General features: G+C 46.8%; 1 protein-coding gene across 1 annotated transcript in view; it reads right to left on the reverse strand.

Moving 5' to 3' along the window:
* Positions 1-11860: 11860 nt before the first annotated feature.
* Positions 11861-21539, reverse strand: part of afg2a (AFG2 AAA ATPase homolog A) — a gene marked incomplete at its 3' end in the record, with an annotated part of 31765 nt that continues 22086 nt past the window's right edge. Inside the window, exons 14-15 of the mRNA XM_084456565.1 lie at positions 12064-12089; positions 11861-11927 (exon numbers count right to left, since the gene is read on the reverse strand). Of these exons, the coding sequence (XP_084312691.1) occupies positions 11861-11927; positions 12064-12089 (93 nt within the window). The remainder of the gene's footprint in view (positions 11928-12063; positions 12090-21539) is intronic.

Genomic DNA, 21539 nt, shown 5'->3' on the forward strand with positions numbered 1-21539 from the left:
TTGCATACCGTAAATAGCTTGACCTTCACAGCAGCGAGCGATTCCATTTTCTGTGGGAGGGGAGCTAGGAAAACGGAAACGACTGTGCGTACCACAAACAAGTTGAGGACATTTTGAGCTCTTGTTTCGAGCTCGCACACCTTCCCTTCCAGCTCGGTATCACGCTCTCCTCCAGGCCAGGTCTGAGGAGGACGAGGCAGAGCCGGCAGGTCCAGGCTTTTTGTTGTGGTCTCAAAGCATACAATAAAAAAACATCCAAGAATCGAACCCACTTTGAATAGAAATGGATTTTTGCTCGTCCCAACAGGGAAGCGTATGTTGTGACTCTTGATGCGAAAGATGAGAGTAAGTCTGAAAAGAAAATCAACAAGCTGCTTAATACATTTTAGCTTCTATCTATGCAGCAGATCTCAAGACATCATGACATTTCCATCCTAACCCCCTTAACAAAATAACTCATTGACCACTTTTTCACTCCTCAGCAAAATATTCTTCAATCGGTTCTCTTCTGCAAAAACAAAAAGGAGAGGTGGACAAGCTGTTTTTCCAGTTGTCCGTGTGCATCCCTGTGCTTCTCAGCGGGACTGCGTGCAATAACTCATGTGCAGTGACAACCATATGGAATACTGCTCGGTGTGCTCTGCCGCACAAGCGCTCCGCTCTCAGACCGACCAACCAGGGGGGAGAGGACACAGAAGACATCCACGTCCCGACAGGCCGCTCTCAGACCGACCAACCAGGGGGAAGAGGACACAGAAGACATCCACGTCCCAACAGGCCGCTCTCAGACCCACCAACCAGGGGGGAGAGGACACAGAAGACATCCACGTCCCAACAGGCCGCTCTCAGACCGACCAACCAGGGGGGAGAGGACACAGAAGACATCCACGTCCCAACAGGCCGCTCTCAGACCCACCAACCAGGGGGGAGAGGACACAGAAGACATCCACGTCCCAACAGGCCGCTCTCAGACCGACCAACCAGGGGGGAGAGGACACAGAAGACATCCACGTCCCAACAGGCCGCTCTCAGACCGACCAACCAGGGGGGAGAGGACACAGAAGACATCCACGTCCCAACAGGCCGCTCTCAGACCGACCAACCAGGGGGGAGAGGACACAGAAGACATCCACGTCCCAACAGGCCGCTCTCAGACCGACCGACCAGGGGGGAGAGGACACAGAAGACATCCACGTCCCGACAGGCCGCTCTCAGACCGACCGACCAGGGGGGAGAGGACACAGAAGACATCCACGTCCCGACAGGCCGCTCTCAGACCGACCAACCAGGGGGGAGAGGACACAGAAGACATCCACATCCCAACAGGCCGTCTCCTCTGGTAGCTCAATAAGAACACAAATACTTCCACACACGCTGGACACAACACACATTCACCAGCGATTGAAATATCGGTCGGCTGCAGACAAACACTGGAAATTGAAAAGCTGTCTCCCTAAATTACACCTATCGAGTAACGTTTGTCTAACTATTCGTTTTTTGACATTGTTTCGGGGATATATAGCACATAATTGCACGACTGGGTAAGTGACTGTTGATGTGGGGGTGAGGCTCAGGAATACATGAGCCTGAATGTGGTTTAGACTCTGATGCAGACTGACCCCAAACTATGTTTCCATTAGCGAGCACCTAAAAACCATGTTTTCAGGTTTTGTCCCCGTCACAATTTCCATAATGGGCAGATGAGAATGGTTTTACCTGGGGTCACCGGAGTGTCATATCTCACATAAGTGTCAGCTGTGGAAGCTGAGTGCTTCCTGGAGTTGGCCATGAGCAAACACAAGGGGGATGTCACCTGTAAATCACACCTCACTAAATACCAATGCCAGCTATTAGGCCTTGGGGTGCAGTGGTGCAAATACCTTTTAGGCGACCTCATTCACACTCCTCATTCAAAGCAAGGGCCTTGTTTGTAGTCAATGATTTTACTGATAGTCTAGTATTTCCCACTGAGCCATGTTGGTCATCATCATCTTATTTTGTTGTTAGCAATATGTAGCATGCTACCAAGTATTTTCCCTGCTCTGACACGGTTTCAGACACGGACACAACTGTTTAAGCTGTGTTTATTTGGGTGAAGCACTACTCCGTAGTTGAGCTGTGCTCTCTGGATTTCGCTTTCCCTTCAAGCACAAATACTAGCAACTAACGCAAACCAAACACACAGAATGTGACGGCATACAATGGAAAGACAAACTGCCCCTTGCTGATCTAGAGTTTGTCTCACTGAAGTTTGTTCATGTTTTGATGTGTGATTTACACATCAGTGGGAGTTAGGCACGCGTGTGTCTGGCATTGGGGCCTTAGTCATCCATATCTCCAAGGTGAAAGCGGACTATAAATCTATTTGAGGACCGTTCTTAGTCGGTTGGTTCCGTTTGTCGGTTTGTGTGCGAGGCAAACAAACTAATATCAAAGCAAGTGGTTGCAACAGGTTCCGGTAACAACCCCACTTTACTCCTACTCACTCAGATGGCTAATTTGTTTATATCCCGGCCTAAAACTTACCCAAAGAAACTTTCAGGAACACAGCCGAGTGATGAGAGCATCATGGGTTCATTGTGCTTCGGATTTGTAATTATTTGTTTATTTGTTTTCCTTCCGCTACCCATTTTCCCTCCCTCATGTTTTGCAGGGGTCTGTTGGGAAGAGAGCGAGAGAGAGAGAGAGAGGGGGGGGGGGGTTGTGGCTGTTGTGCAGTGGTGGGGTCCCACAGCCCAGAGAGCACTAATTGGTGCTCCCTTCACCCCCCCCCCCCTCCCCCCGCCCTGGTGTTTATGCACTAATTGGGCCACTTCCTGAGTCTGAGGCCAGACAGGGAAGAGAGGAATGCATGGCAAACGGCCACTCAGACAAGCTAGCGTCAGGGGAAAGAGGGGATGAGGGGAGACAAGAGAGGGGGCTGGCAGAGAGAGAGAAAGAAAGAGAGAAAGAGAGAGAGAGAAACTCCCCTGATAATCTTTAAGGCAAAGATATGTGCATGACATAATGTTTCATATCTTTCACCGAAGCGCTCTTAAGTGTACCCCGTATATTCCGTGTCGTCTGTGGTTCATACAGTCTGTATTCTTTCTTTTTTTTATTCATCAAGCAATCAGCATATAAGTGCAATTACTGAACCCTTTACCTCTCAGAAACCAAACCAAACAATGCCGGTCTTAACCGCTGTATATAAATCATACGACTGACAAATGGAGGAGGGGGCTGTGTTCTTTTTTATCCTCCATCTATGAGCTGGGTTGTGTTTGATGTCCAGGTCCTTTGAAGTGGGGCTATAGGTCTTTTCCTGGGGTTCTAAGTTGAGCCCTCAGTGTTTAGAACATTGCAGCCGGTAAAGGACACCAGATGACTATCCTGTGGCCCGAAAACCAGGGGAGGGGTCAGTGTGTGTGAGTGTGTGTGTGTGTGTGTGTGTGTGTGTGTGTGTGTGTGTGTGTGTGTGTGTGTGTGTGTGTGAAAGAGAGAGAGAGAGAGAGAGAGACACCAGATGACTATCCTGTGGCCCGAAAACCAGGGGAGGGGTCAGTGTGTGTGAGTGTGTGTGTGTGTGTGTGTGTGTGTGTGTGTGTGTGTGTGTGTGTGTGTGTGTGTGTGTGTGTGTGTGTGTGTGTGTGTGTGTGTGTGTGTGTGTGTGTGTGAAAGAGAGAGAGAGAGAGAGAGACACCAGATGACTATCCTGTGGCCCGAAAACCAGGGGAGGGGTCAGTGTGTGTGAGTGTGTGTGTGTGTGTGTGTGTGTGTGTGTGTGTGTGTGTGTGTGTGTGTGTGTGAAAGAGAGAGAGAGAGAGAGACACCAGATGACTATCCTGTGGCCAGAAAACCAGGGGAGGGGTCAGTGTGTGTGAGTGTGTCTGCCTGTCTGTGTGTGTGTGTGTGTGTGTGTGTGTGTGTGTGTGTGTGTGTGAAAGAGAGAGAGAGAGAGAGAGAAAGTGTGTGTGTGTGTGTGTATGTATGTGTGTATGTATGTATGTATGTATGTGTGTGTGTGTGTGTGTGTGTGTGTGTGTGTGTGTGTGTGTGTGTGAAAGAGAGAGAGAGAGAGAGAGAGAGAGAAAGTGTGTGTGTGTGTGTGTATGTATGTGTGTGTGTATGTATGTGTGTGTGTGTGTGTGTGTGTGTGTGTGTGTGAAAGAGAGAGAGAGAGAGAGAGAGAGAAAGTGTGTGTGTGTGTGTGTGTGTGTGTATGTATGTATGTATGTATGTATGTATGTGTGTGTGTGTGTGTGTGTGTGTGAAAGAGAGAGAGAGAGAGAGAGAGAGAGAGAGAGAGAGAGAGAGAAAAAGTGTGTGTGTGTATGTATGTGTGTGTGTGTGTGTGTGAGAAAGAGAGAGAGAGAGAGAGAGAGAGAGAGAAAGTGTGTGTGTGTATGTATGTATGTGTATGTGTGTGTGTGTGTGTGTGTGCATGTGTGCGAGAGAGAGTAAGAGTGTGTTCTGTGTAGGAGTGGGGGTCTAAATGGATGAGGCTTAGTGATCCCTAGTTGTGTCATATCCACAAAAAATAAATAGGGGCTTTTAAATAAATGGTCCCTCACTTATGAGCAGGAATTGCTAAGAGGGGCTAAGAGGGTTCTAAAATGTGTTCCAAGAGTTGAGGCCACCAGCTTCTATCCCCAAATCGGCAACAACACGCGACTCAATATCCCTTCTACCAGACCAAGATATACAGTTCATCACTGATGATGATGATGATGATGATGGCACGGTGTCACGCCTGTGACCTGACGGTACTGTAAATCAAGTTGCATTATCAACTCGGTTCACGCTCACAAAAATGCAGAACTGCAGTAAAATTGGGGAAAATTGCCCCTCTTGCGCAACATCTAATTCAGGTTGAGCGATCTCCAGAGAAAGACCCACTGACAGCGCGCAGAGTGTGTGTGTGTGTGTGTGTGGGGGGGGGGGTCATGTGACGGCCATTTGGACTGAGAGCACCAAAATGCAGCTGGCTAGTTGGAGAGTCCCACTGAAAACACACAAGCCAATCAATGCTGGAGGGGAGGGGAGGGGGGGTGGAGGGGGGGTGGGGGGGTTGCGACACAGACCTCTCCCTGTAGTCCTAAATAGCAACAAACAAGGGGATCTCTATCTCCTCCCAACTTCCTGCTCCTTCCATCAGCTCCTCGGAGCCGGAGAAAGGGACAGTCTTTTACTGGTGAAAGGGAGCAACGGGGTCACTAACGAGATCCCTGACCATGACGGCGAGCCGCTCTGGCACCTGGTAGAGGAACAAAGCAGTGTGGCCCTCAAACGCAGACTGAAGGCGTTCGAACATGGTTCCTAAAAAGAGTGAATGGGTTCTCCTCTCACGAGTAAGGAGAGCCGGTAGCGTACAAATGAACTGCGGTGTCTCAAATGCTCTTTTTCACAGTTGCTTTGAGCGACTATGTAGCTCCACCAGAGGCTCATTCTTCCGTAGTGAGACACGACGAGCCCGAAAACAGGGAGCTAATTCAGCACTGGAGGAAAGAGAGAGAGATGGAGGAGAGATGGAGAGATGGAGGAGAGATGGAGGAGAGAGACAGAGAGAGGCCAGCCGAGCCAGAACACCGAGGGCCTCGACGCCAGTCCCCGTCGTCCCCCAGCTACAAGTGGCGTGCGACGGCGGGATTGGCGAGCTCCTCCAAAACAGGACGTCTGGTGCTCCCCAGACCGGGGACTTCCTCTCCCCGAACGAAGCGGTCCGGTCCAAGGGCTGGCGGTTCAGCTCGCTCCCTGAGCGGAGGAACACATTACAGTTTCTGGCACGTGAAAGCGTTCGCCTTCTCCTCCAGCAATCTAAAACAACAGAAACGGTCCCACTGGTGCTTCTCCAGAGGAAGGCAGGCTTTTTTTTCTCCCCCCTGATGGGTTTTGCGTCAGAGAGGGCACGGAGAGTGCACCCACCACGCCGGCAGCCAACAAGCCCGACGCAAACCCCGTAACTGCCATTACAGAAGTCATGGCCTTGACATAAACTACAATGGCCGCTAAATTCACACAGAGGCTGTGTGCGTTGGGTATTTCTCTGTGTACATGTGGCGGAAACTCAAAAATTAAAATAAAATTAAAAAGAAGACAGCTAAAGTACATGCAGCCACAGAACGCAGACTTAAGACTACTTGGATGGCGTGCGTCATCTACAGAGCTCAAGCACGAGACATCTGGCTGTAGAAGTGATTTGAAAAGAAAACGTATCGGTACCCGGGGCAGAGCTTCTCGTCCACCTCTTAGGTGATGCTCACTATCTCGCCATTTTGCCCCGCCTCAGAAAAGAAGATCTCAGTCGGTTTCAGTTGGAAACACCACAACACCCTCTCGACAGTTTCTGCTGGAGCTTCTCAGCCCAAGCTTGTTTAAGGGTTAGCAGCTGTAGGTCTATGTGTTTCACAAGCGCGAGCAGTGTTAATACCATTAGCGAAGAGAGATGAAAGATGAAATGGCCTTTGAAGGGAGGGATGGGAGAGGGAGGAGGGGGGGTTGAATGAAATTGGCCACATTAGAGAAGCAGTCTGGGGGGGCCAGGGGCGGAGGATGGCGGTGGGATACTGTCCGGTGGCCCCTGTGGGTGCAGCTTCTCGCGTTACCCCTCCCGGACAGATCACAGTGACTTCATTAAGATGGTGCGCTGTTTGCCAATGTGGTTCTAATCGGGGTAAACTGTAAACAAACCCTGCAGGAAATACAGCTGGGTGACAGACTGTCCAAAAATAAAGAGGGGAAAGGGGGTTGTGTGTGTGTGTGTGTGGGGGGGGGTGGGGGGTGGGGGCAAGGAAAATAAAACACATGTGAGGCGATGCAAAATGCGAGTGTGTGGATGTTGGGGGGGAGGATGATTAACGACGCCGACACTTTGAAGACAGGAAGACACCTGGCGACCATCTTGTCTCCTGGGGTACGACAGGCTGTAACGCTTTAGCGTGTAGGCCCTACGCATCTCCAGGCTTTAGCGGGATCCGCTGGCCAGATGGAGGTTAAGCTCAGGGATTGCACAGGACTCAGGGAATGAGCTCCGACTGGGGTTGGTAAACCCCCTGCAGTAGAGTCTCACGGTGGAGTGTTAAGAGAAGAATCAAATGTTACCCGCATACTAGTTCACTTCCGTTATCGACTGTGACTGTACGAGATCACTCCCATGTGACAACGCTGGCCACGGCCAATGCAGTGATTGCTTGTGTCTGTCAATGAGAGGGTGGAATCTCCTTCCTTCACAGGCTTTTTGCGGTAAATATATGAAGGGAAAAACAAATACACCATTTCCTATTTACAAACCATAACCTTCCCTAGAGGTGGGTTCACAGTGTATGGGGAAATATGTTTTTCCCACATTTGTTCTCAGAAAACCAAAAAAAATCTCTGCTATATGTGTCCCAACTTCCCGAACAAACACATTGTAAAGATTTCCGAGGAGGCCGTAAAAACTATGACAGGAAAAGTGGCGAGACTAGCTGGATTTGTGATTGAGAATACCCCTAAAGCTACGGCTAACAGGCTCTGGGTTGGAGCCACTCGAGAAAGAACGGAAGTTCTCTTCCAGGGACGGCAAATTCAAGTGTCTTGTCCTGTAAAAATGTGGCTGCTACTTAGCCACCGACAGCTCTCTATACAGAGATCTTGAGCCCCTTACTACAGTCTTGACACCGCCATTACCATGTTCCCTTTGAACACACCCAAGTTCCGGTCCACTCTTCATCATGTGTCAATATGGCTCGGGCCTTTGTTCTCAGATTGTAGCATAATGGACGGAAGTAGAAAACAAAGTTGAATCTGTGACCCCATTTTAAGCTCTGTTCGCAGCATTCATCAAGATCTTAATTATTAAGCATAATTTGAACTTCAAATGAAATTGGGAAGCTCATTTTCAATAAAAGCTGTTTCAGCCAAGAGGATCTACCGAGTTCCTTTTGGGTTGAGAAGTCGAGCATCAACAGTGATCTCCCCATGTCCTTACAGAGAACAGCATGTCTCTGGATGCAAAGTGACCCAAACTCTATAAATACATGCCTGCTTCCACAGCCACAGAGCAGGCCACAACAGAGTGGCCTTCCAGAACCCGTGGAGGAGGCGGCTTAGGCCTACAGCCCAACTAGGAGCAGGTCTCCAATCAGTGCACCAGGAGAGCAAAACATATGTTAGCTGTGTTATGGTTAGAATTAGAATCCCTGGTTTTCAACGGATGTGGGTTTGATCCCTCCGGCCTCTGGGCTCAATCAAGTCAATCTAAAATTAGTGGGCTGCCTCTTTTTCCGGAAAGTAGATAATTCCCCGTTGATTGTGGAGAAGAAGGAAAAACATTGGGAAAGCAAACATTACAAGGGAGGCTGAGCAAGTCCCAAGGAGGACATGAGGACGCGACGCACGGCACCATGATACCATGTCTTGTTGCAAACAGTAATTGGTGCACATATTTAAACATTGAAAATCTGGGTTTTTTGATGTCACATTTTATAAGAAGTAAAGTAAACAGAGTTATGGAATGGAGCGTGACTAACATTTACAAACCAGAGCCTCGGCACCAGGGGTTATGAGCGAAGACCGGCCCAGAATGATGCCTGCTAAGACCTACCTGAGTCCCCCAGTCCTTCCAGGTAGTGAAAGAAGAGGGAGATAAAAAAGAAAGAAAAAAGAAACGGCCTCAAGACATATGTCATGCTGTGCTATCCTGTTTTGTACATTTCCTGAAACCCAAGGTGTAAAAGGCAGAGGAAAAAATCCTTCAGGAGAGGGATGGTCAACCTTCAGCGTTGAGGGTCTGGAAAAACCATTAGGTGAAATGAGAGGGAAGTGACAAGGTCTCAGTTATTTCCTCTCTTCTTCTTTTCTCTCCATCATTTGAGAGGGGGAACGGTTCTTTTTCTCCTCAGTGTGGGGCCACTTCCATCGCTGGGAAGGAGGCAAGGTCGGGGGCTGTGGACATGCTAGCGTACTGCAAAAGATCCCACGCAACTCGAATATACGTGCATCTTAGGGCTGTAGGATTGTATCGATACAACGATGCATCGCGGTACGTAGTCTCGCGATACTGTATCGATCTTTCAGCCCGGAGTATCGATACAGCCGGGCGCTGTAAAATTAAAAAATATATATATATATATATTTTTTTTATTTTATTTTATTTAAATTTTTAAATCCAGTTTAAAAAGCATATTCTACAATATTAAGTTAAAAAAGCATACATATAAATAATTTTGAAAAACCATAAATACTACAATGTTGACAGTTTAAAAAGCATGGATATCAAGTGTAAAATATTTATTAGCTAGCTCTCTGTCCAGTCATTGAGTTTGAGTTATCTATATAGTGCATTTGAGCCATTCAGTTTTCAGTCTTGAACACTTAAAATCTTTCAGTAAATGATGTGTGTATCGCAATACGTATCGTATCGTATCGTATTGTATCGTGACCTCTGTATCGTGATACGTATCGAATCGTGACCTGTGTATCGTGATACGTATCGAATCGTGACCTGTGTATCGTGATACGTATCGAATCGTGACCTGTGTATCGTGATGCGTATCGAATCGTGACCTGTGTATCGTGATGCGTATCGTATCGCGAAATCCAAGATGATATACAGCCCTAGTGCATCTGGCCTCAAGGTCGGAGTGTGTGTGTGTGTGTGTGTGTGTGTGTGTGTGTGTGTACCTACGTACAGTACTCTACATGCATGCATGTGTGTGTATTTGCAGAAGAGCTGTACTGGACCAGGCTAACTCTTACTTGTTAAAGTTAATAAATCAACCTTGAGAATCACATATTCAGAGCAGAGTATTCAGACATGAAATAGGAATTCCTTAGGCTCATCAGTTAGAGGGCATCATTATATAAGAAATGAAAACATCATTTACACTTGTAACGATCATCATTCTGCAATGAGGTTGTCCATATTATTGGGTGGGTTGATGTGATCGTAATGCTTTCTTAAAGCAAATACAGTTCCCTGTTACTAAGTTGCTAGGTAACACCTGTGAAACTAAGAGCAGCAAGTCCAATCAGGACATTAAGCTGTAAAAAGTCCTGATCTTAGTCGGCACAGCAGCCTGTGGCTTTGCTCAGGTGCTCAACATTTCCCCATAGCTTTCCAAAGCAACCATCTTGGTTAACCACCTAACCACTGGAGCATAATGCAATCTCCCATTCACAGTGCTCATAATGTATTGGCAGTTGTCCACAAAACATAATCCGAGGTTTGAGGAGGAAAAGTCTGCAGCACACACAGTCTTGTTGAACAGTTGGGGGGGGGGGGGAGGGGTGTATGCGTTCTGTCTCAGAGATTCAAATGATATTGATTCTCAGGGAAATTCCAGACGCAAAATTCAGAGTTGTAGTGGTTTCCACTGCTACAAATTATGGACAAAGTACGAGGAGAAAGATGTTTCAGTACTGCTGGTATGCGTTCGAGACTTTCCAATCACAGAAGGCCGCTGTCCTGGAATGTGCTCTGGTGTAGCCTACAGCCCGGCTCGGAAATTATGGCCCTGGCCGTCGCTAAAGAAAATAAAATTGATGCAATCTGTAGACCATGTAGCTTTTAATTAGTGGCTTCCGTCTTCTAATTGGTTCCTCTCCGTTTCCCCCGCCCTAATTCGGGATTGGACCAATTGGCCGTGCTGCATTTAGTGGGCTTTGTTTATCTGAGGAGAAACTGTACACCGTAATCAAGGAACAAAATGAAGGTTTTCATGGGCAACACTGGAGAGAGCAGTCAACCTCATTCTTTTTTTAGTTCTCCTGAAACGGAAAAAATAAATATGCAAGGGCTAAAAATGTGGGGTAGTCCTTAGAGAAAGCCTCGTAGCATAAACGGATATACTAATCTGATTCCTTCGGCTTGTTCGACGGGCGCGCGGTACAGTGTGAAGGGCGCCGTTTCCATGCCCGCTGATGGGAACTGTTGTCATGTACTGTAGTGACACCAACCCTGCAATGGCCTTCCCGGCTTGAACCCATTCAGGATACAGCAAAGGTGATGATTTACCCTACCTGCCACTGTTGCAAGGAGAGAATCCCCCATTCATTCATTCATTCATTCATTCATTCATTCATTCATTCATTCATTCAAAAAAAAAAAACTTTTACGATGGCATGTGGGAGTACACTTCAACGTGGCCGATGGAAAGTGCATTATTCAAGTACAAATGTTTACCCATGACCTAACAACCCAGTCATGTTTATTGCACGCTACAAAGCTAACATGGGATACCACAAAGCTAAAGCTTACTGAAGCCCCGTTTATAACAAGCAAACACTCCAATGCTGCTTCTCCACTGCAGCCTGGCCTCCAGAACACAGGATGCAGGCAGACTAATGGTGGACTCCTCTCGCTTCCCCTCACACGGGTCTATTACCTACGTTCCCTCCCAGAGGAAATCAAAACATGGCTGGATCTCGTCTCCCTTTTTCTCACCGAAGGGGGGAAATGCACCATTGGCGGTTGACATGCCTATTGCTCCAATCAACTCTTTTTCTAAACATTGAGAGTAGAGACCCTGGGGCTCGTTGGTGGAAATGTTTTTGGTAAAGTGAAACACAACAACAGGACGAGAGAGAGAGAGAGAGAGAGAGAGAGAGAGAGATAATTGCAGATAATTGAGAGATAAATAAGTCCCAGCAGAGGTGCATTCAAATCATGTTTCACAACATCCATGAAGTGATAAGCACTTCCAAACTCATGCCAAGCACATGGTCGACAAAAAACAAATGCAAAGCAGCAAACATATAGTATTTAAAGTTATGTGGTCTGTTTAGACAACAAGGGCACTTTTTGGTGCAGTCAACCTGTCAGCCAGTGACAGAGAGAAAGCCAGGGAAGGCGGCCATTTGCTGCCTTTGTAGTCGGGGTTTGTGTTGACTGCAGCCTAGCTTACGACGCCGTCATAAAGGACCAATCATCTGAGGTCAGGGCCAGGTCTAGTTGCCCCCAGTGGCTGCTGGGTAACACAAGAACGTAACACACGTGCACACGCACACACGCGCACCCACCCACACACGCGCACACACACACACACACCTCCCGGGTCCCATGTGACGTCTCCCCTGACACGCTTCCTGTAACTGCTGACTGACCACATGCTTTCCTGTCGCCAGGGTAACTTCAGAGAAACGCCACGGGGTAATATTACCAACACCACTCTAATTCACTACTAAAAGCTCCAAGGTTATACGTTTTCATCGGCTTGTTAGATTGAGGCATGATGACCGCACTGTACTACAGTCTCTCATCTTGCATCTGTATTGGGTAGCTTAGCAAATACGTCAACCAGAATTTGGTCCTCATTAATGAATTAGTCTCTAACTTTACCTTTAGTTTTTTTTTTTACCTCCAGTGATCTTCATTGTGATGTGAGCAGTGGTTTAGTAATAGCAACCCTAGTTCCAGTGGCCTTTGTCCACCATTTTGGATCTAGATGGTGTTTACGTGCACGTGGATCCTGCAGCTAGAAGAGGGGGGAGGGGGGGGACTGTAGGTCTAAACTTTCCACACAAAAAAGGAAAAAAGAAAGAAAATAAAGCTTGCCATGGTCATAGGTAAACTTTACAAAACAAAGTACCATTGACAAGCGTATAGAGGGACTGTATTAAACATGCATTCACCGATTCACCGATTGACCGCATACCATAATTCCATGCAACATTTATCAATGAAACATGACACAAATTGCCCATGGGCCATAAGTAATGGATGAGTTATAAGAGGCAAAAAAATAAGAAAAGGAAAAGAAAGTTTTAAAAGTGGGAGGAGGGTTGAATAAGAGAGACGCATACAGACCACGCAGCGAAGACAAGAAAGAGAGAATAAAGAGAGAGAGAGAGAGAAAAGAACACAGAAAGAGATATGCTTTCCGTTTCTCCTGGGCCCGCTGAAAACTTTGCCCCCCCGACGCAAAAGCGAGTACGCGCCGCTCTCGTTCTCCGTCTCTGTATCTCCTCCTCCCCCTCTCCCTCCCTCCGTCCCTCGGCCTGTTTACAATTACTGTGCCGCGAATGAATCTTCCACGAATGACCGCTCAGCTGGCAGCCCCGACCACTCAGGAACAAGGGAGCTATTAGAGGAGGAACCGAGGAAGGAAGGAGAAGGGGAAAGCCAAAGGGAAGGCAGCCCAGCTCAGAGGCCCTGGGAGGGAGGGAGGGAGGGAGGGGAAATGGAGGAGGAACGGAGGGGAGGGGGGGCTCAGCTGCATCCCCCCCGAGGTGATCTATTTAACAGAGGCACAGATCCTGGAGGAGGGGACCCTGCCTGCGCGTTCTCCGCTTTCTCCCCCCCAGCAACCGGAGATGAAAGAGATTAGTTCTAGGGTCTGGCCCTGAGGACAGTTGACTGGGAACATCTGAAATGCTTCCATTTCTCAGGCAACAGGATTTAGGATGGGACCTTGTGCCCTTTAGAGCCGATAAATACATGAGAATATTTGGCAGGATGACGGCCGCCGTCCCAAGTCAAGGTTTCTGAGCATGAGTGCTTCTGGTGCTTCCTGTCACCCATTCATTACCCCGACTCCAGAGATGACATGTGTTTTTCAAAGACATGTACGATCCCAACACACAATAGCGACACACGCACCCGCACGCAGACACACAAACGCGCGCAGAAAATAGGCCTAATGTTTTTTGTTGAGCCTCAAAATGGAAGAAGGTGAATGAAAGGATCTTCACAGTAACATTTATCAGCCTGAGAAGAGGAAATACCGTGGAATGTCGCTGTCCTCTTTCCAACACTTTTGCCAAGTCCCTGCAACAGGATTTGGGAAAGACCTCAAACATGTTTGTTCCATCGTTTATCACCATCCCATGTGACGTCTGACCCCATGGGTTCGCAGACCGAAGGTGATTTAAGGATGAATCGACTTCGCGAGCAGCTGCCAAAGGAGAATAGCACTTAAATGAGGAATTCCATGGAAAGAAGTCTTTTCAATGAAGTGGTTGGAGGGGAAAATTCACAGACACTTAGATTGGCCAAAGCCGGAATATTGAATCTAAAAACCCATACTTTGTTGATGGGTTTAAAAGATGAGCACATTAACATTTAAGGCCACACAGTCATCACCACAATTAGGAAAAGTGCAACATTTAGCCTCCCTTGACATTTGTGGGCTGCAAACATCTCAAATTCCGGCAGAGAGCACAACACTACGTGTTGCTTTCATACTATAGGTCTTACGTTTTTTGCAGAGGAGTTTTCCGCACTTTTAAGCTTACGTGCGTTTCCATAAAGCATCTTCCGAGTCCTCATTACCTCAAACAACACGCTGAACCCTGTGTAAACCTCCGGAAAGGGGGCTGCTTAACCACATGCTTAACCAGCAGTGAGATATATACAGCCCTGGAACATGGAAACATTACTCCTGCTCTGACAGCAAATGGGCCTCACGGAAGGGAGCAGGGATTGATTTCATTTCACTTACAATGGGTAACTTAAATCTTGATGAAGATGACTCGACCGATTGAGGATATACATTGGGATACCATTACCAGCCTGTCCAGTGTGCCTCCTGAATCATCCCTCAAATAATAGCTCATTTGTTAGCCTCCCAAACACTATTGGACCTTGTTACACTTAAAAAAAAAAAAAAAAAAAAAATCCTGTCTCCTTTTATGATTGGGCGGGCTCAAACCCCTTTGTCGCATGTTACAGTACCCCTGCGCTCGCATTAAAATCCCCCAAACTTACACCTAATCCACCTGTAAGCGCCTCTTAATGTGGTGTCGGGATCCCGGGGCTGGGTTGCGCTTCTGTAGGGGGGCTTTCGGAGCACACAAAGGGGGTATTATCTGCAGCTCCTGCCTCTCCCGGGTCCCCTGCCGGGCTGCCGTATCCTGCAGGTGACGACTGATGACTCACCTGGCTGCCAGCTTCTTATCACGCGGGGGAACATTGACTGGGCAGGCAGAGTGAAGTGGCCTTTCAGGTGTTGGTCTACTGTATCTACGGACATCTTTTTTTCTAAAGTTCAGTCCGCCGGGAGACGCTAGTGAATGAGACGTGTCATCTAAAAGGTCGATCAGGAGCGGGACGTTTTACTCGGGAGACCGGCAACAAACACAAGAGTACATGCTTATGGGTAAAGTACAGTAAACACACGCTGTAAGCCCTCAGTGCTGAGCACATCATCAGCAAACAGCACAACTCGACATGTGAGGAGGCTTCTGCTCTCGTTGCGGTCCTATCAATGCAGCCATTTATACTATCCGAGGCTACTACAGTATGCCTGCTAGATGCAAGACTAAGCCCAATTACAATGTTCAGAGAGAGAGAGAGAGAGAGAGAGAGAGAGAGAGAGAGAGAGAGAGAGGGGGGGGCAAAATAGAGAGAGAGGGGGAGGGAGCAAAATGGAGAGAAAGAAAGAGAGAAAGAGCGAGAGAGAGGAAGAAAGAGAGCGGCAGGGAGAAAGAAAGAAAGAGCGAGAGAGAACGAGACGGAGGGAGAGAGACGGGGAGAGAGAGCGGAAGAGGAGAGTGTCTCTCCAGTGGGGATTGTGGAGGGGTTTAGAGCCGTATTTATGAGAATAAAGGAGATTTCCTGAACTGAAAGCATTCCAAGGGCACTGGTGGTCTCTACTCGCCAAGAGACAAGACGACACACGCTGGGGATGTCTGCTAGGTATCAGCACACAAAGGGCCCTCATTTCCTGCCTCTCTCTCTCTCTCTCTCTCTCTCTCTCGCTCACACACGCCCCCTCTCTCCCCACCCTCATCTCTCTCTCAGTCTCAATCTCTCTCTCTCTCTCTCTCTCTCTCTCTCTTGCTTACTAAAACAGAGGAGTGGTCTGTGACAGTGGAATGCGTGTATTCGTTCATCGTTGTTTAGTCTTTTCTATTATCTACGCCTGCCTGGTAATCCCAACGGGGGGACCACAGCAGACTGCCTTGCCAGGGACAGAGCGTTAGAACCAGGACTGCACATGATGTCCAGCCCCTGCCATCGACAGCAAGTGAATTCAACGTAGAATACTTAACGTGTGAATCCACTTCTAGGTGTCCTGCTTTGTTTTGGGCACATGCAGATAATCATCTTTATTGAAATAAAACGTTGTTTATTTGGATCTTTGCGTGATGTATTCTTAGATGCAGTGTGTGTAATCGGACACTAATACAGCCCTTGAAGTTTGATACTTGCCTGGGGATCCTACTCTTCAACTTCCCAATCCCCACACACACACACACACACGCACACACATGCGCGCACACATGCGCGCACACGCACGCGCACACGCACACACACACACACACGCACACACGCACACACACGCACACACACACACACACACCCTTCCAGAGCTTATACATCCCCTGCTGGTATCCCATTTCCTGGGCATGAGTACACACACACACACGCACACACACGCACAAACGCACACAAGTCCTGGAAATGAAATCCTCCATTTGTTGTCCTTAGCCAATGTAGTTTAGCTAATCCACAAAGTCCCTCAGAGAACACGGCAGAAAATACAGGAAACCATGGAATATGAGAAGATGCTATCTTTTTACAAAACTGATGGTCAAAAAAGATTGAGTTTGATTGAGTGAGAACTGGGTTAAACTGGAGCATATTGTTTACAGGTAAACAGAGATAGATAGTAATACTCTGAGATAACATTGATGGGCAGTGTTTTAGCAGAACGCCCTGTGCTGCTTTGGCACCAGCCTATTGAGAACTGTGCAGTCAGGAAAACAGCCAATGAGCTCTAATCCTTTAAGACGGCACAAATAGAAATCCCATCATGCTTGGCTCACTGCGAGAGAGAAGCAAAGCTCGGAAGTGATAACCAACACAAAATACAAAAAAAAGTCCTGTTTTGACTAGCGGGCTTATTACAGCGTTTTGAGATAAGATTCATTTCCTGTCAGTTGCAATTCCAGGTAGCCTGTTACTACCGAATGAGCGGCAGCACAAAATATAATTACCAAATGAAACGGCAAGAATCTTACAAGGCTAGTACTATGCTTTTTTGAAAGAGTGGCCAGACAAAACAAAAATGACATTCTATCAAGCGTGAGAATGTTTACGTCTAGTGGAAAGGTCAACGAGAGAGACTTCTCACAACCAGCCGCCCTTCAAAGATCGGCCTCCACTGAGCCACAGCGGTGGCTTCACACCATGCATAGTGACATGTCTGAGAGGCCGGGAGACTGGCCTGGACCAGGGAACGCCATGAGGTGCGCTTGCATCCATCTAAGTATGCAGACATCAGACAGGAGCATAATTCAATACTATCATCATCTACAGTACAGTAGTACTAGCAGTACTGTCTCAAAGCCCATATGCATTTCCTCCCCTACAGCAACCAATTATCTGTAACTGAATATCTTTGTGTTGCAATGAGGGTTTGACTAAAAACTTCATTCATATGAATGCTTGATGATGATTGAAAGCAGATGATGGATTGAGTAGACAGGATGAGGAGCGTGTCAGCTGCCCTCTACCAGTGGAGCTCCAGCGTTCACAGAACAGCCCCTCAGAGGAAGTAGTTAACATGAGATATTCATGTAAACCAAACGGCGCCAGTAGTGGCGGATTTAACAGCTTTCTCTCCTAAAACACACAGGAAATTAATGAATTGTGTAATGGCGTCTGAAAGATCTTTCGACTTTTATTATAAGGTTATACGTAAAAAACATTTGATGGCTCACCTAGGAACCCGGAAGGCTATTTACAGTTGACTAGACCCTGAGAATTTACAAAATGACCCAAGTTTGGGAGAATTAGGCCGTGATTACACATAGAAACATCCCGATCCTGGCTTGAAAAACATTGTCAGATGTTCAGTGAACTCGGACTGCGCCATTCAGCCTATAGTATACACAGCTGAAACGTAGTTCACCTATAGAGTGAAAAGCCTCAAATAACATAATGCATGACCAATGTTGTGACATGGTGGTTTAGTTTTAAACTAAGTTAAACCTCACTTTTATTTGGATGTTGCTTTTTTTACCTTCAGCTTTAATGGCACTAGGAGGTAACGTTATGCAATTAGTGAGAAACCTTTTTTTTTTCCTTCTTCCACCCTACAGTTATTAAGAAAGTTCAGAGAAAATGGAGGTCAGCGAGGTCAGGCTCCGTAACTTTGCAATCATGTGTGGAAAATTAAAAATTACTCGAGGTGGGCTGTTTGGGGTCCATTTTGGGACATTCAGACTGAGCACTTTGGGAAGCTGCAATTATTAGGACCAAAGATTAAAACCCTGAAAAGGGCCATTGACTCTGTCAAGACATGCAAGGCATACCAATTACAACTGGTGACATGAAAATGGTGAAGAATAGCAACATTGTAACTCATTTGTATAGAGGATTGTATGTAGTGGTTTCCAGTTACTGAGTGGGTACAGAGGATACTTTCTGTAAAATGCTTCATCACATGTTTGAAGTGATATTTATCTGTGTTCTCTGGTCAAATCATGAGCATTAACTCCCACACTCCTCACCTCTGTCTAAAACATCATGGGACATGGAGAGGGCATAGAACAACCAAAAAAAGACAGGCTTCATAGATACAGCGTGATACAAAATACATACATTTCAGTTGCTTGATAGTGGGAATGACATGTATGTTGAGCTTAGTTTGAAACACCCATACTTCTTGTATATGGCAGACCGGTGTCAGGTTTGGCGCCATCTGCTGTTCACCACACACACTACATCCTCCCCTTGGACTGTAAAATAGAGTATCTAACATCTGATAAGAGCACGGTTGGTAACATCTGGTTAGAAACACAGCCCATCTGGCAGCAATCACATCTGCTGTAGCATTCCCTCTGTACCATGGAGGAAGCCCGACACATATTAGGAGAAACAAATATGCTGTTTGGTAGAACAACAAGCCAACATTATCCCTCTTCGAGAAAGCTGCTTATGGATTTGCTATGTCAACAAACTCACACACAACCTCAATTGGGGTGTCAGTCTACATGGTAAAGTAAGACTTGCTTTAGTCTCTGAGGAGAATTAGTGCTTCTCTTCTCCAGATAAAGGATGGGTTTCCCTTTTTAAAGACCCCCCTCCCCTTTTGCTAGTTAAAACATGCTATCATGCAAGTGTTTCAAAGGCAAGCCTATCCTTTCATTCAGGGTTGGAGTCAGCTCTAAAAAGAGAGAGAGTGTGTGTCTGTGTGTGTCTGTGTGTGTGTGTGTATGCATGTATGTGTGTGTGTGTGTGTGTGTGTGTGTGTGTGTGTGGGTGTATGTATGCATGTATGTGTGTGTGTGTGTGTGTGTGTGTGTGTGTGTGTGGGGGTGTATGTATGTGTGTGTATGTGTGTGTGTGTGTGTCTGTGTGTATGTATGTGTGTGTGTGTGTGTGTGTGTGTGTGTGTGTGTGTGTGTGTGTGTGTATGTATGGATGTATGTGTGTATGTGTGTGTGTATGTATGTATGTATGTATGTATGTATGTGTGTGTGTGTGTGTGTGTCTGCCTGTCTGTCTGTCTGTGTGTGTGTGTGTGTGTGTGTGTGTGTGTGTGTGTGTGTGTGTGTGTGTGTGTGTGTGTCTGTATGTGTGTGTGTGTGCGGAGCTAGGGGTGTGGATAGACAGCTGCTACAAAAACAGAGTGACACAGGGATAGTGGTCTCTTCCCCAAACCTGTCTTGGTAAATCTCCCAGTGCCACTCGTCACTCCTCAGAGGGGTCAGGGGTCAGACAGAATGATTGGTGCGACACAAAGCTCACAGAGGAAGTGGAACTGTGGGAATCTGTGGGCAGAATGTCACAAGGAGAGGAATGAAGGATCGGTAACTAGTTTGTATGTGGGAAGGTAGATGCCAAATACACAGACTACCTCATATTTGTTGACGTAATTAGGGAATAAACATGTTGTGCGAACAGATGCACATCTTGCCATTTGCAGATACCCAACAGTATCAAGTACAAGTTTGAACTTCCAAACGTTTGATTGGTACTGTGTACTGTTTATAAACACTAATAAAACATAAAAAAGGCTTCCTCTCAGACATGCTTGGCTAGGTAGATAAGAAGGAAGCAGACTCTTGACTCTAAAGCTGGATTCCCATACGCTCTGGCCTAGAGTTGTCTGACTCAGCACCGGCAGGATCTACATTCCCATAACAACAAGGCAATACTGCTCTACAACTGATGATGCAGGTCGTGCTAGACCGTACATGGGAACTCAAATAACCCTAACCCAACACAGCCTACTATGGGATGACATTCACACAGGTCTTAGCTGTAATTTGAGATTTTGTTTGTAATTTATTTGACTGCCAAAACCATGATATGTAGACTTACCACAACTATCTACCTCAGTAAAACGGCAGTTGAAGTAGCACTAACCCATCTGGGATTCATCCCTGTTTATCTACCGAATCTCAGTATAAACTACCATCCAGCGACCTAGATGCATGCTAATCACAAATGTGGGGGGGAAATAATATAATACTTGAATGTATGACTTGAAGAATATTTTACTATGTATTGTGCTCTCGTAGTTTATTAACATGGATGTTAAAGAAGTATACTATCCAATGTGAGGTTCACTTTGCAATGTGTGCATCGTAAAACCTAAAATAGGCCTATAGCCTACGATGTGCTTTCAAATTTAATTTAGAATAATAATTTGTTTCATTCGAATTCTACCGCCACATTTTGTGTTAATGGACTGAATTGAACTTTTATTTTCTAGTACGAGAGCTGCAGAGGTGCGGCCAGTCGAGTTGAATGAAAAACTTGGATATTGGAAAGAATAAGAATTCTGTTTTGAACTTCTGGAAATGTCTTGGGTCCCTGCCTGGGACCATGGCATGCTACAGAGGAAGGCTACATTTACAGGTAACAAATGTGGTTGTTGCAGGTAACAACACATTTAAATGTATAGACAGATTGATTATTTGTAATTCATTGTCACAATACATCCTCTAATTGGCAGCTATTGTGCACTGTTTTTTATATAGGTTACAAAATGAAACATGGATGCTGAAGCTAGCAGAGAAATGCAGCCCATCTGACTTCCATGCTACTAGCGCAGTTGGCTATTGGTCCTACTCTGGTCCAGAACGGGCGCGGGTCACTGATAATGGGAAGACAAATCGGCGCAACACGGCATCACCCGGTGTGGCCAAAAGTGCCAATGGGAATGGCACTTACAGTAATAGAAGGTGAGAGACAGAGAGCGGGCCATTCAAAACCATCTCCTTGTCTACCTATCCACTTCCTCCTCCTTCACTCTCGCCCCCTCGTGTCCCTCTCTTCCTCCCTGTTCCCCTCTGTCCATCAAACAGCCCAGGACCCAGAAGCCCCTGGTGCTCCATCCATCTGCCCACAATGACTCCATTGACACCCAAACATCCCATTAATCTTCATTTGTCTCATCATATCCTGCTATTCTCATGGAAATAGCCTCCTTCTCCTATGTGTTGACAGTTTGAGGGTGAGTGGCGGAGGGGTGGGGGCGCAAGGTAAGAGGGGGGGTGCCAGTTCCGGGGGGGGGGGTCAGTTCCATGGGGGGGGGGGGGGTCCCAGTTCCATGGGGGGTCCCTGAAGGTGTCACTCCATTTGGCGGCTTGTGTTTCCCATCACAACTGGTACGTTTCACATT

This window comes from Borostomias antarcticus (genome assembly GCF_949987555.1).
Source record: "Borostomias antarcticus genome assembly, chromosome: 22".
Taxonomy (NCBI): domain Eukaryota; kingdom Metazoa; phylum Chordata; class Actinopteri; order Stomiiformes; family Stomiidae; genus Borostomias; species Borostomias antarcticus.